The sequence below is a fragment of the Staurois parvus genome, unplaced genomic scaffold (genome assembly GCF_062004578.1).
Source record: "Staurois parvus isolate SC_StPar_1 unplaced genomic scaffold, SC_StPar_1.0 ptg000181l, whole genome shotgun sequence".
Lineage (NCBI taxonomy): Eukaryota > Metazoa > Chordata > Amphibia > Anura > Ranidae > Staurois > Staurois parvus.
In genome coordinates this window covers 3,582,781-3,597,590 of record NW_028317977.1, presented here as the reverse complement: position 1 = coordinate 3,597,590, position 14,810 = coordinate 3,582,781, and the positions used below count along the sequence as shown (strand labels likewise).

The 14,810-nt window shown below is 44.1% G+C and overlaps 1 protein-coding gene across 3 annotated transcripts in view; it reads left to right on the top strand.

Moving 5' to 3' along the window:
* The first annotated feature begins 6,670 nt into the window (after positions 1-6,670).
* Positions 6,671-14,810, top strand: part of LAMP2 (lysosome associated membrane protein 2) — an 81,317-nt gene continuing 73,177 nt past the window's right edge. For all 3 annotated transcript variants that reach the window (XM_089677210.1, XM_089677212.1, XM_089677213.1), the window contains exon 1: positions 6,671-6,823. In XM_089677210.1, the coding sequence (XP_089533336.1) occupies positions 6,778-6,823 (46 nt within the window). In that variant the 5' untranslated portion in view covers positions 6,671-6,777. The remainder of the gene's footprint in view (positions 6,824-14,810) is intronic.

Sequence of the window (14,810 nt, the reverse complement as noted above, 5' to 3'; positions counted from 1 at the left end):
CTCATTTGGGGAGGGGTGTTGGGGTGGAGACCCAAGCTAGAACCAGAAACTCTCTGCGTTGATGTCATGATTCATAACTTATTCTCTGTGCATTTAGCAGCCTTGCCACTAGTACGTTAATATGCAGACACATCTGCTGAACGGTTAGATATGAAATATGACATCTGCTTGAGTGTTTCAGGAGACATAATTTTCTGCTCTCCTGTATATGTCAGATGGGTGGTGTAATGTATCAGGCGATTTGTTTTAGAGTGAGCCATCCGAATATGTGCTCCATGTTTGTGTAATTATTTCCTATTTGAAGATATAAAATTATATGTAAAAGTGAGTTTTTAAATGTAAATCTGTTTTTATGATTACCTGGAATGTCTGTGAACTCTTGTGTGAAGGACTTGGTTTTTGGTTTTATGATATCCCAGATTGTGAAGCAAACAGGCATCTAACACAGCTCGGCTGGGGGTTTTATAGCCATGGAGCTCTCCCACTGGGGCCTGTTGCCTTTTGAACTCTGCATCAAATGGACCACATGTCACTCAAGAGAGAGGGAGGAGGGATATTGGAGGAATCTGATTTGGGAGAGAGATATAAAATGGAGGGGTATGGAACAAAATGGATGATCGTGTCCATCTCTGTGTGCATAATTGCTACACTGGGCAGGAAGGTGTAAAGGTGGGGCGATCAAAGGGTTAACAGTGTGCTGTTTTACTAAGAGGCTGTGTTTCACTGTAACCACACTGCTTTGTATGGCACTGTGCAGGAGATGACAAAGGAGATGTTTGTTTATACACAGGTCTCTCCCCCGTCCAAAATACTCGGCGATCACTGGATGCCGGCAAGAAATCACAGGCCAGGATCCAGTGATTGAAGGGCGAGGCCACGAATGGTGGCGTGGGTAGGACACGCTCACGTATTCCCTTACCCGCAACTGAAAAATCATGTGTGTGTATGTGTAATATGTACAGTCAGGTCCATAAATATTGGGACATCAACACAATTCTAACATTTTTGGCTCTATACACCACCACAATAGATTTGAAATGAAACAAACAAGATGTGCTTTAACTGCAGACTGTCAACTTTAATTTGAGGGTATTTACATCCAAATCAGGTGAACGGTGTAGGAATTACAACAGTTTGCATATGTGCCTCCCACTTGCTAAGGGACCGAAAGTAATGGGACAATTGGCTTTTCAGCTGTTCCATGGCCAGGTGTGTGTTATTCCCTCATTATCCCAATTACAATGAGCAGATAAAAGGTCCAGAGTTCATTTCAAGTGTGCTATTTGCATTTGGAATCTGTTGCTGTCAACTCTCAAGATGAGATCCAAAGAGCTGTCACTATCAGTGAAGCAGGCCATCATTAGGCTGAAAAAACAAAACAAACCCATCAGAGAGATAGCAAAAACATTAGGCATGGCCAAAACAACTGTTTGGAACATTCTTAAAAAGAAGGAACGCACCGGTGACCTTAGCAACACCACAAAACCCAGCAGATCACGGAAAACAACTGTGGTGGATGACCGAATAATTCTTTCCCTGGTGAAGAAAACACCCTTCACAACAGTTGGCCAGATCAAGAACACTCTCCAGGAGGTAGGTGTATGTGTGTCAAAGTCAACAATCAAGAGAAGACTTCACCAGCGTGAATACAGAGGGTTCACCACAAGATGTAAACCATTGGTGAGCCTCAAAAACAGGAAGGCCAGATTAGAGTTTGCCAAACGACATCTAAAAAAGCCTTCACAGTTCTGGAACAACATCCTATGGACAGATGCGACCAAGATCAACTTGTACCAGAGTGATGGGAAGAGAAGAGTATGGAGAAGGAAAGGAACTGCTCATGATCCTAAGCATACCACCTCATCGGTGAAGCATGGTGGTGGTAGTGTCATGGCGTGGGCATGTATGGCTGCCAATGGAACTGGTTCTCTAGTATTTATTGATGATGTGACTGCTGACAAAAGCAGCAGGATGAATTCTGAAGTGTTTCGGGCAATATTATCTGCTCATATTCAGCCAAATGCTTCAGAACTCATTGGACGCCGCTTCACAGTGCAGATGGACAATGACCCAAAGCATACTGCAAAGGCAACCAAAGAGTTTTTTAAGGGAAAGAAGTGAAATGTTATGCAATGGCCAAGTCAATCACCTGACCTGAATCCGATTGAGCATGCATTTCACTTGCTGAAGAAAAAACTGAAGGGAAAATGCCCCAAGAACAAGCAGGAACTGAAGACCGTTGCAGTAGAGGCCTGGCAGAGCATCACCAGGGATGAAACCCAGCATCTGGTGATGTCTATGCGTTCCAGACTTCAGGCTGTAATTGACTGCAAAGGATTTGCAACCAAGTATTAAAAAGTGAAAGTTTGATTTATGATTATTATTCTGTCCCATTACTTTTGGTCCCTTGACAAGTGGGAGGCACATTTGCAAACTGTTGTAATTCCTACACCGTTCACCTGATTTGGATGTAAATACCCTCAAATTAAACCTGACAGTCTGCAGTTAAAGCACATCTTGTTTGTTTCATTTCAAATCCATTGTGGTGATGTATAGAGCCAAAAATGTTAGAATCGTGTCGATGTCCCAATATTTATGGACCTGACTGTATATATATATGTTTTTGCACATCCGTGCCGCCCTGTAGCAGTATTTCTGCTATAGGGTGGTTGTGAAGTGGTTAAAGGGGGTGTATGATATACAGTGGGGAAACTGTAATATGGGGAGGGGGAGTGTGACACAAAAGGGGGAATTGTAACATAAAGTGGGGGAAAATGTGACGTAAAGGGGGGGACTGTTATGTGAAAGGAGAGCTTGATGTGAAAGGGGGGGGGGGGTGGGGGGTTGTGATGTGCAGGGAGGACTGAGAAAACTGAGATAAGAAGAGGACTCTGACATGAAGGATCTGAGTCGTCGCACAAACATGCAAATTGGGTCTCTGCTGGAAGAAAATGCTACTGACTGGACCTCAATACCTCTGATATAGTTAGGTACATATATATTTGGACACAGGCACAATATATATAATATTCTATAATGGATATGGGCTGAAAGTGCATAATTTGAGGGTATGTACATCCAAATTGGAAGAAGGGTTTAGGAATTACAACTCTTAAGAGTAGCCATCCCCCCTTTTTCAAGGAACCAAAAGTAATTGGACAATTGAATCAAAAGCTGTTTCATGGCCAGGTGTGGGCTACTCCATTATTTCTTTATCAAGGTAGGTAAAAGGTCTGCAGTTGATTCTAAGTGTGGTATTTGCATTTGGCATCTATTGCTGTCAACTTACATCATGCATTCAAAGTAGCTGTCTATGCAAGTGAAACAGGCCATTGTAAGGCTTCAAAAATGAAACAAATCCATCAGAGAGATAGCAGCCATATAGTGGCCAAATGAACAGTTTGGTACATTCTGAGGAAAGAACACATTGGTGAGCTCAGAACGCAAAAAGGCATGGATGTCCACGGAAGACAACAGTGTTGGATGATCACAGGATCCTCGCTATGGTAAAGAAAAATCCATTCACAACATCCAGACAAGGGAAGGACACTCTCCAGGAGGTGGGTGTAACATTGTCAAAGTCTACAATCAAGAGAAGACTTCACGATAGCAAATACAGAAGGTTCACCACAAGGTGCCAACCATTCATAAGCCTGAAGAATAGAAAAGCCAGATTAGACTTTGCCAAAAACAAATCTAAAAAAGCCAGAAAAGTTCTGGAAAAGCATTCTTTGGATGGATGAAACTAAGATTTATCTGTACCAGAATGATGGGAAGAAAAAAGTATGGAGAAAGCTTGGAACAGCTCATGATCCAAAGCACACAATGTTATCTGTAAAACATGGTGGAGGCAATGTGATGGTATGGGCATGCATGGCTTCCAGTGGCACTGGGTCATTGGTGTTTATTGATAATGTGAGAGAAGGCAGAAGCAGCCAGATGAATGCTGCAGTGTTTGTATGCACATATGGATGTATATACCATCAAATTAAACCTGTGAGTGTGCACTTTCAGCCCATATCTATTATATAACTAGAGTGCATCCAGAAAGTATTCATATCGCTTTTGCCACATTTTGTTATGTTAGAGCCTTATTCCAAAAAGGATTAAATAAATAAAAAAACCAAAAAAACACATGTACATAAGTTTTCACAACCTTTGCCATGCCACTTAAAATTGAGCTCTGCTACATCCTGTTCCCACTGATCATCCTTGAGATGTTTCCACAACTTGATTGGAGTCCGCCTGTGGGAAATTCAGTTGATTGGACATGATTAGGAAAGGCGTAAACCTGTCTATATAAGGGTTCCACAGCTAACAATACATGTCAGAGCACAAACCAAACCATGAAGTCTAAGGAATTGGCCGTAGACCTCCGAGACAGGATTGTATCAATGCACAAATCTGGGGAAGGGCACAGAAAAATGTCTGCAGCATTGAAGGTCCCAAGAAGTTTGGAACCACCAGGCATCTTCCTAGAGCGGGCCGCCCAGCAAAATTGAGCAATCGAGGGAGAACGGCGTTAGCCAGGGAGGTAACCAAGCACCCGATGGTCACTCTGAAAGAGCTCCAGTGTTTCTCTGTGGAGAGAGGAGAATCTTCCAGAAGAACAACCCTCTCTGCAGCACTCCACCAATCAGGTCTGTATAGTAGAGTGGCCAGAAGAAGCCACTCCTCAGTAAAAGGCAAATGGCAGCCTGGCTGGAGTTTGCCAAAAGGCACCTGAGGGACTCTGACCATGAGAAACAAAAATCTCTGGTCTGATGAAACAAAGATTGAACTCTTTGGCCTGAATGCAAAGTGTCATGGCTGGAGGAAACCAGGCACTGCTCACCATCTGGCCAATACCATCCCTACAGTGAAGCATGGTGGTGGCAGCATCATGCTGTGGGAATGTTTTTCAGTGGCAGGAACTGGGAGACTAGTCAGGATCGAAAGAAAGACGAATGCAGCAATGAACAGGGACGTCCTTTATGAAAACCTGTTCCAGAGCGCTCTGGACCTTAGACTGGGTCGACGGTTCATCTTTCAACATGACAACGACCCTAAGCACACTGTGAATGTCCTCGAGTGGCCCAGCCAGAGCCTAGACTTGAACACGAATGAACATCTCTGGAGAGATCTGAAAATGGCTGTGCACCGACGCTCACCATCCAACCCGATGGAGCTTGAGAGGCACTGCAGAGAACAGGAGAAATTGCCCAAAAATAGGTGAGCCAAGCTTGTAGCATCATACTCAAAACGACTTGAGGCTGTAATTGGTGCTAAAGGTGCTTCAACAAAGTATTGAGTAAAGGCTGGGAATACTTATGTACATGTGATTTTTTTTATTTTTAATAAATTGCAAAGATTTCAAAATTAACTTCTTTCACATTGTCATGGTGGAATATTGTTTGGAGAATGTTGTAGAAAAAAAATAATTTAATCCATTTAGGAATAAGGCTGTAACACAAAATGTGGCAAAAGATAAGCGCTGCAAATACTTTCTGGATGCACTGTATGGCTTGTTTTGGTAAATACCTGAAAAAAACTAAAATTGTGCCTGTATCCAAATATATACGGACATTACTATATATATCACAATTTGCAGACACTATAACCTTCACACAAACCAATTATTATCCACTTATTGGGATTTTTTTAACCAAAGACATGTAGCAGAATACATTTTGGCTTAAATTTATGAAGAAATTTTATTGGATATGTTTTATAGTAGAAAGTAGAAAATAAAAAACCCCATTGGTGATTAAATACCTCCAAAAGAAAGCTCTATTTGTAAAAAAAAAATTTTTTTTATACATTTCGTTTGCATACAGTGTTGCATGACCACACAATTGCAAGTTACAGTAGCCCAGTGCTGAATAGCAAATCATGTCCTGGTTATAAAGGAGGGTAAAACATTCCGGAGGTCAAGTGGTTAATGCTCCACCACTCCATCCAAAATGATATCAAAGTTCTGGCTTTAGATATACTTCAAGCTTGGTTCACACTCATTTCTGCGTTTGCTTTCTCCAGTTTGTTTTGTGTTTATCTACATGCAATTTTGACACATTTTTACCACGTTTTGTTCAGCTATTTGTGTGGTTAAATTTTTTTTTTTTGTTGCTGGGCAGAATAAAAATGCAAACTGTGGCAAAAACACACTACCATGCATTTCAGCAGCTTCTCCACTGAACTCCAGTGTGGCAAAAACACTGCCTTTTGCTTTTAGAAAAAGTCCCTGACCTTTTCCAAAGATGCAGCAGCTCAAAAACTACATGTTAATGGACTGTAGTGCGTTTCTGTGAAAAGCACTAAGAAAATGCATTAGAGTGAACGGAGAAGATATAGACTTCCGGTTCTGAGAGAAGCTCTTCAGCAGAGGTGAAGGCTCACAGGAAGTGCGGGCCCTCCTGCCTCAAGGGTCAGGTAGTGTAGAGTTGTGTAACACAATGACCTCTTCTGCCAGGCACGGTTGACTCAGCATTTACTGTTAGGAAAACTTTTTGTTTGCCATACACCGCCTGCATTCGCTGATAAGGCATTATTCTAAGCATAGACACTGTCTGGTATGAACAGCGACACACGTACAGGTTATGTTTGTGTCACACACGTTTGAGGCAAAGAGTGCGTTTATTACGGAAGAGAATGTAATTCCTCCCTACCACACATAGGAGAGCTCCATGAACCGGAAAAATGAAAGTGACATCAGAGCGGTGGGCGCGGCCGGGAGGTGTCATGTGACTGTGCTGAGTGTTGCAGTCGGTGTGCTAGGAGTAGACGAGCTGAGCGGAGACTATGGAGCGCTGTGCGTGCTATGTGACGCTGTGCCTGCTGGGCCTCGGTAAGTGGGTGTCGGTCGGTGCAGGCCTGCCGGAGGGTAGATAGCGGGCTGAGGGCCTACATATGGCCCTCTGGGCTGACTTTCCTCGGGGAAGTGGCTGATGGGGAGAGGACGCTGTGCTCATAGTAATGGGATCCTGAGGAGGGGGGTGATCACAGAAGAGACCATGCCATTAGAAAACAATGGACAGCCCTTCCATTGTTACCAGTCTCAGGGTCACATGACCAGGCTGGGGAACAATACTGTCAGGGAGACTTGTGATCCCAGAGTCATTACACTGCATTGTGTGTCCATAACATACACTTTTTGTTTAGGAATGAGTAGGGAAGTGTTGGACCCCCTGTCTGCTCTTATGGTTGGAAGTAGAAGAAAGGTGAGGGGTGCCGGATCTCTCCATGTACAACTAGAGGGAAAACTTTTCCATTTTGGATAGAGGCTTGTAACCCTTATCAGATTTAGTTTTTTCTGTCTGTGTCCCATTGGGGAGATTTCCCTTCAGTTCCTGTCCCTTAGCCAAAACAGGAAGTGAGAGGAAATCCCTCCAAAGTGAAGCAATCCTGGGGTGTTACCAGAACTAGTGTCCCCGTTAGGTTTTCCTTCTTTTTATGCCTTGTTTAACCACTTGCCCTCTAGAGGATTTACCACCCTTCCTGACCAGGCCATTTTTTGCATTCCGGCACTGACAATTGTGCAGTCATGCAACGCTGCACCCAAATTAAATTTGTCCCCCCTCCCCCACGAATCAAGCTTTTTTTTGGTGGTGTTTGATCGCCTGTGCGTTTATTTTTTGCGCTATAAAAACCCCCTGACGATTTTGAAAAATATATATATTTTTTTGCTATTACCACTAGCCTACAGGGCACTTATACCCCCTTCCTTCCCTCCCAGGCCAATTTCCAGCTTTCAGCGCTGTCACACTTTGAATGACAATTGTGCGGTCAAACAACACTGTACCCATATGAAATTTTTATCATTTTTTTGTGACAGAGCTTTGTTTTGGTGGTATTTAATCACCTCTGGGTTTTTATTTTTTCTTAAACAAACCAACCACTGAAAATTTTGAAAAAAGTTTTTTTTCTTAGTTTTTGTTATAAAATTTTGTAAATAAGTGATTTTTCTCCTTCACTGATGTGCGCTAATGAGGCTGCAGTGATGGGCACTGATAGGTGGCACTGATGAGGAGGCACTGGTAGGTGGCACTGATGGGCACTGACTGGCGGCACTGACTGGCACTGGTGGGTGACACTAAAAGGCAGCTCCAATGGGCACTGATATGTGGCATTGATGTGCACTGGTAGGCACTGATATGTGGCACGGATGGGCACTGGCAGGTGGCATGGATGAGCACTGAGAGCTGGCACTGATGGACACTGACAGGTGGCACTGCTGGGGCTACACAAATCATCAGGGCACACTGATCATCCGTGCCCTGATGATCAGTGTACATGTCCCCTCTGAGGGATGCCGATTACCGGCTCTCCTCTCGAGCTGTCAGCGTGACAGCTCGTGAGGAGAGAAATGTCGATAACTGGCATTTCCCTATTTACATGTGATCAGCTGTGATTGGACACAGCTGATCACATGACCGAGCCGACATTTTTGGCTCTTTCCGTGGATCAGTGATCCGCTGTGTCCGAGGGACTCAGCACACCATCGATCGGCGCGCTTAGAATGGGACAACGTCATATGACTTTCTCCAAGAATCAGAGAACCCCCTTGCCCCCGTCATTGTACTATATGGCGGGCAGGGGGTGGTTAAACATGTTCAGTAAAAAAAATAAAAATAAAATTTCGTCATAAATGTATGCCAAAATGTATTCTGCTACATGTCTTTTGCTAAAAAAAAAATCCCGATTTGTGTAAATTAATTGGTTTACGTGAAAGTTATAGCATTTACAAATTCCAGTATAGATACTGGGATTTTTTTTAAAATTATTTTTACTAGTAATGGTGGTGATCAGCGACTTATAGCGGGACTGCAGTGGAAATTCTGACACTGGGGGGAACAGACTTGGTGTCACTGGCAATCAAAGGGTTAACTGTGTGCTGGGTGTGTTTTTACTATGGGTTGGTGTCTTGTGTGTTTAACTGTAAGCACACTGCTTTGGATGGCTGTCCTGTGCACAGCCATCCAAAGCAATGTGCCCGAGCTGACAGGGAGGAGAACTGTTAGTAAACAAAACAATTCTCCTGCCCATCAGAGATCCTCGGTAATCACAGGGTTCTGGCGAGTAATCACCGGCCGGGACCCGATGATTGACAGTCGTGGCTATGAATGGCAGCGTGGGTAGGGTGTGCGCACCTTCCTGCTACTCCAGAAGCAACAAGGGGAGCAGTTGAGAGGTGGTAAAAACAGGGTTTAGCCATGGGGTTTTACTGCCCCTCAATCACAAGTGTAACCAAGGCCTTGATGTTCTGGTGACGACCCAAAATTTGGGGTTTCCTTTTCTATTCACTCTCTGTGATAACCTTAAACAGGACGCATAGAGAGGGTGAATCTCCCTAACAGACACAGCAATAAAAACTGGATGGTATTCTAATCCCTCCCCACTCTATCCAAAATTGAAAAAATGCTTTTAGTCTTGCTTTAAAGCGGTAAGTGTTGTTCACTTCTTCAATCAGCTTTATTAAAAAGTATGAGGAAAGAAAAAACAGAGGGTGCACAGGCCTAGTGCATTACCATAAAAAATGTTTAATAAAAAATAAAATGTGTTGTACTCACAAACGACAATATAGTCAAGGCACATCATAAAGAACAGCTGGGTCAACACTGCGCTGAGTAACAGTCCGCAATGGGGGGTATAGACATCCAAAAGGCTGACGCGTTTCGAGGACTTGCCTCTTCCTCAGAGTTGTGTTTGCTGGTTCTTTATTAAAAAGTATGTTCTACTCACAAAAGTGCTTGGAAAAAGCTGAGAGAACCTACAACTCATTGACGGTAAGGCTGTGAGGAAGAGGGTTTGCCATGGAAATGCTTAGGTTCTACAGTTGTTTGCAGTAGTGATTCTGTTTTATGAATGGGATTGACAGTTGGTCATCTGTATCCATTGGATAAACAATTCCCAGCTTGGATTTTATGCTCTACGAGTTTGTGACACTCATTTGTGATTTTAACATATTTGTAATTTGTGTATTGAAGATGATACCACGTTATTTTTAGTGTTGTATAAGGATTTCCCAGTCTGAAGAAAGCTGCAAGGCCATAGATCTCTTCTTCAGTATTGTTATGGGAACACTAGAATGACTTTGGGATGGAAGTAATTTGTCAGGCTGTATCCTGTCAACACTTGGCTGCACTGACATTGTATTCATTTGTAGTAGATGTTTTTAGGCAGCATTTAAACAGAATGAAAGTCACTAAATTGTTGCTCTTTGGTAATGGTCTGGTTCCTTGCTGGCATGTTCTTTCCAGGTGCTGGTTTTCAGGTCTCCCCATTGGCTGGCGTGGGATAACGTAACTCAGTCATCCTGGCACATGGGGATTGTGTTGGTGATTGTAAGCTGAACTGCACATGCGCAGCACGGTTTACATGCTACAGAAAACTATGAGAAGGCAGGTAGGTGTATTTTATTGAATAAGAGACCTTGCATGTCTCTACTGTGATAAATTGTCTGCCAGCTTCCAGTCTTCTGTCAAACGCATTCAGTTCTGCTAAGAGGTTCGTTCACACAGATGCTCAGCCCCATGCAACAGCCAGAGCAGTTGGTTTACTTTTTTTTTTTTTTCTCTGTCTCTTCGCTGTGCTGAGTTTGACAGTGTGCAGGGGCAGGAGCACAGAGTTAGATGCACAGACTCTGGGTCAGCATACCTGTCAAACTCCGCTGTGCAGGTGACTCCGTACAGCCAGTACTTCCTATGAGCTGCCAGTACAGAGCACAGCAGTGAAGATTAAAATAGCTCTGTTCTATCCTTGTAAATGAGTCCAAAAGCATATATTATTTCTTGCAAAAATGAATAAATGCACCCACATTTGAAAAAAAAAGCGCATTAATTTTTTGTGCCGGAGCCTGCAAAGCATTGCAATCATGACCAGTGGGTTGCAGGTACAAGGCACAGGCTCCTGCAGATCACGTATTCATCCACAGGGCAGTACCAAGGTACAGACCTAAAGTTATGGGGGCTGAAGGAAGTGTCAGTGGACTACAAGTGTGATGATATTGTGGCACTTGTTCCCCAATGAGATCTAAAAATCCGTCTGCCACAGTGGTAGATGCGAGTTTTAGTATCCCTGTTCACAGGTCTAAATAGATGATGTAGTTCTGCAGACAGTTAAACAGCCTCGCTGAATTTAAATAAAAATAACTGGAGCCTGCGTGGAGAAAAACTCCTGGATTCATTAAGGGGCAAGGGTGGTTTGGGGGTGGGGACCTGTGAACTGTCTGTTTCATTATAACACTATAAATGTGGGTGTAACTTGAAACATGGTCAGAAAGGTGGACCTAGCCTTTGACATGTCCGGCCTATAAAGCAGATTGACGGCTGAGTGGGACGTTCTTCCTTCTGAATGGGCATCCTATGATGTCCTCTCAGAAGGTGTTGCTCCTGAGGCTGCTCTATTTGTGTGAAAAAAAGATAAAAATTTCATATAAATCACAATTGTTTTTCAAAGTGCGACAGCACTGAAAGGTGAAAATTGTCCTGGGTAGGAAGGGGGTAAAAGTACCCGGTATGGAAGTGGTTAAGCAGTGTGGAGGGAAGGATTACCCTTAGACAGCTCTTCCAGGAGTGGTGGCCAAAGGTCAGCTCTTTGCTCAAGTAGGGACTGGGTGTGCAAGGACGAAAGCGTCCAAAGCAACATATTTAAAGCCATTTTTAACCCAAACACAAACCTTTACTATATTGCAGCTTACTAATTCTTAGATGTGTTGGCTGCATTTGTTTTTTGTTTTTTTTTGTTTTTTTAGGTTTTCTTTCCTTTTTCATCTGGTGGTCCAGCTAGTAAGTCTGTTCTTTTTAAAAGCTTTGTCCCTTTGTCTTCAGGACAGCCTGTGAGATATTTGGTTCTTCCCTCCGGGACAGTAAACACATTAGCCCATACTTTTTTAAGAGGTGGACCTCCAAGTCTCCCCTTCTGCTTTTATTTCCTCCATAGGGGAAAGAAGTATGTTCAGGAACCTGTGTGGGGCTCCATGTCTCAGGGTTGTCCTGGGTGTAGCCTTCTATGTGCCTTCTTCGAGACCTGGCAGCAGGAGAGGGGCTGTGCGTCCTTACGTTGCCTGTGCTCGGATAGAGAGGACCTCTGTGCCTCAGTAGCGCCCGCCATTCTGCTTGCGGTCAGCCTAGGGGGAGAAGAAACTTCCTGGGGCAGAGTCAGCTGTGTTCCACGCTGGTTCTGGAAGCTACCTCAGATGGCGCTTGAGATGGCGGTTCTGGTCTTGTGAAGGCGCCGTGGTGGGGACTGATTCAGGCATCCCGGCGCTGAGTGGAGACCCTGACAGATCACTCTGGAGGAGGGATGGAGAACGCTGCACCTCTCCAGGTGGTGGACTCAGGCTCAGCAGGCCTTGGCACCTCTCAGGTAAACACCTGGAGGGCTCCTGTTTGCTGTTCTTGGGTGGTCCTTTGTTTCCTAGTCCCTGGTAGTAGCCACAGGTGATGGGGAGGGCACGTTCTTCTGCTAGCCCAGCACAGCGGTGATCTGGAGGGTAGGAGCCTGTCTTCTCTGTTTGCCTTTTAGGTAAAGGCCCAGGACAAAGCATAAGCACAGGCTCCCAGAAGGAAGTGTGTGGCAAAGTTGGGCTCATCTTGGGAAAAGCCCCTTTGCTGTGGGTGTATGAGTAGCTTGGTTAAGGATGAGTCAGTGACAGCATGTCGCAAAACTCTCACTTCAGTCAAAAATGAGATCGCTTCTACCTTCTAGCCATTTAAGGGCTTGATTGATAGAATGCAGTGTCCTCCCACAACCTTAACCCGGGCCTCCAGTGTGGTAGACCTGTCCAAGCCCAGCCAGGAGGAGGGAGGCAAGGACACGGAAGAGGATCTTGGGTCACACACCTCCTCTCAGGTAGACTCTGGGTCAAAGAAAGAAAGAGAGGGGACTCCTCCAGGGGGTCGAGGTATAGACTGACGCTGGATGATATGAATTACCTCCTCAAGGCTAACCATTCTCATCTAGTCCCCGCACAGGAGTTTGCTTATCTGAGCTACGTGATTTCCTCAGTAGAAAGAGAGATTTTTTTTTCTGGAGGAAATGTCACAAGTTGGATCAGTGGGTGGCATGTTTACAGACCAACCGGTACCGTGGGCAAGATTCCATCAACTCCCCTTGCAGCATTTTCTTTTGTGGTGCTGGGACGGGAGCCAGGAGATGTTTGATCTCCCGATCCGCCTTTCTTCCAGGGTCAAGAGGTCGCTCTGGTGGTGGCGGGTCCGCCAAAATCTTGCAAGGGTCTGTTGTGGGCCACGCCAAGCCCACTGATCGTGATGACTGACACCATTTCTTTCGGCTGGGGGGCCCACCTGGGTGGAAATCTGGCCCAGATTGGCTTCGACTCAGAAGGAGTTGTTGGCAATTCAAAAGGCGTTGGGGAAATTCCAGACACTCTTGGTGGGCAACCACCTGCAGGTTCGCTTGGACAATGTGACAGCCGTGGCCTACATCAACATATAAGGAACCCATCTCTCCAGTTGATTGCAGATGGTATTTTCGGGTGGGCCGAACAGAACCTGGCCTCGTTATCAGCCGTCCACTTAAAGGGGGACACACAATTCTCTGGTGGATTTTCTCAGCCACTTTCAGCTCCACCAGGATGAGTTTTCAGTCAATCAAGAGGTTTTCAAGGGCATCACCCAGGAATGGGGTGTGCTGTAAGTGGACCTTTTTTGCTGCAGAGGGCAACCACCAAAAGGGGAACAAAAACTGTTGCTGTAACTGAATATAAAGTGTTGTACTAGCAGATTTAGACAAACTGAAGCCAAATTCCAGCTGACACTCCCCTCTACCAAGATGTGTTACTGACCAGAATGAACAGGTGAGAACAGAGGGAAAAAAAACTTAAAGAAAAAACACGAATGCTGCCACCACATATATAATAGTTGGTAAGCTGTTTGATTTGGGGCTTAATACCGCTTTAATTTTGCTCAGGCTCCTATAACATAAAAAGGCAATGTGTAATGAGATCAAGGGTCCCAATACTTCAGGGCTTGGTACTGTTGAAATAAGAATGCACTAGACTGATAACATTGGAGGGCTCCTGAGGGGTAACAGTATGATCGTTATACATGCTAGTTAAAGTGGTATTAAACCCTGTAACAAAAATTCAATATATTGCAGCTTACTTTTTCTCAAATGTGGTGCTTGCATTCAACTTTTTTCTTTTTTTAGGTTTTCTCTCCTGTATTTTCACTTGGCTGACCTGCCAGAAACACACCTCCTGTCTAAGGGTGGCTCCACTCGGGATGTAGGTGCAATAGAGATGCCTTTAGGCTGACCATACAGTATTCAGTCTGGTTGTACAATCTTCAGATTTACCATCTACTATGTAGTGTAAGGGCTTGCCTGATTTGGTATGTATTTGAATGCATTGCTTTGGTAACTATAAAGGCGATTGTACAGAGATATTAACTTGTTTGGATAGCTTTAGACAGGAGCATTGTCAATCTGGGGGGAAGTTAGTGTTAGCATATTTAGATGAAGGTTTCTGACAAATTAAAGTCAAAAGTGAACTCCAGCGAACACATTTTAAGCAGTTACAGCAACAGGGTTTTTTTCACTTTTCGAATAAAGGTTTTACATAAATAAAAGCTCATTATTGCAAGCACCCCCATGTCGGTGTTAAATGGTTTGTCTTAACCTCCTAGCTGCTACTTTTGTAAGATCGCTTGTTCTTTTAAAGGAAGCTGAACAATAACAGACTTAGTGGCTGTATCACTAGGTGAAATTTAAAACAAAGACTAAAAGAAACTTGTGCAGCCGCCACATATAAAAACTGGTGGTAAGCTGCAATCTTTTAAATTTAGCTTTTTTTTTTTTTTTTTTTTTTTTTT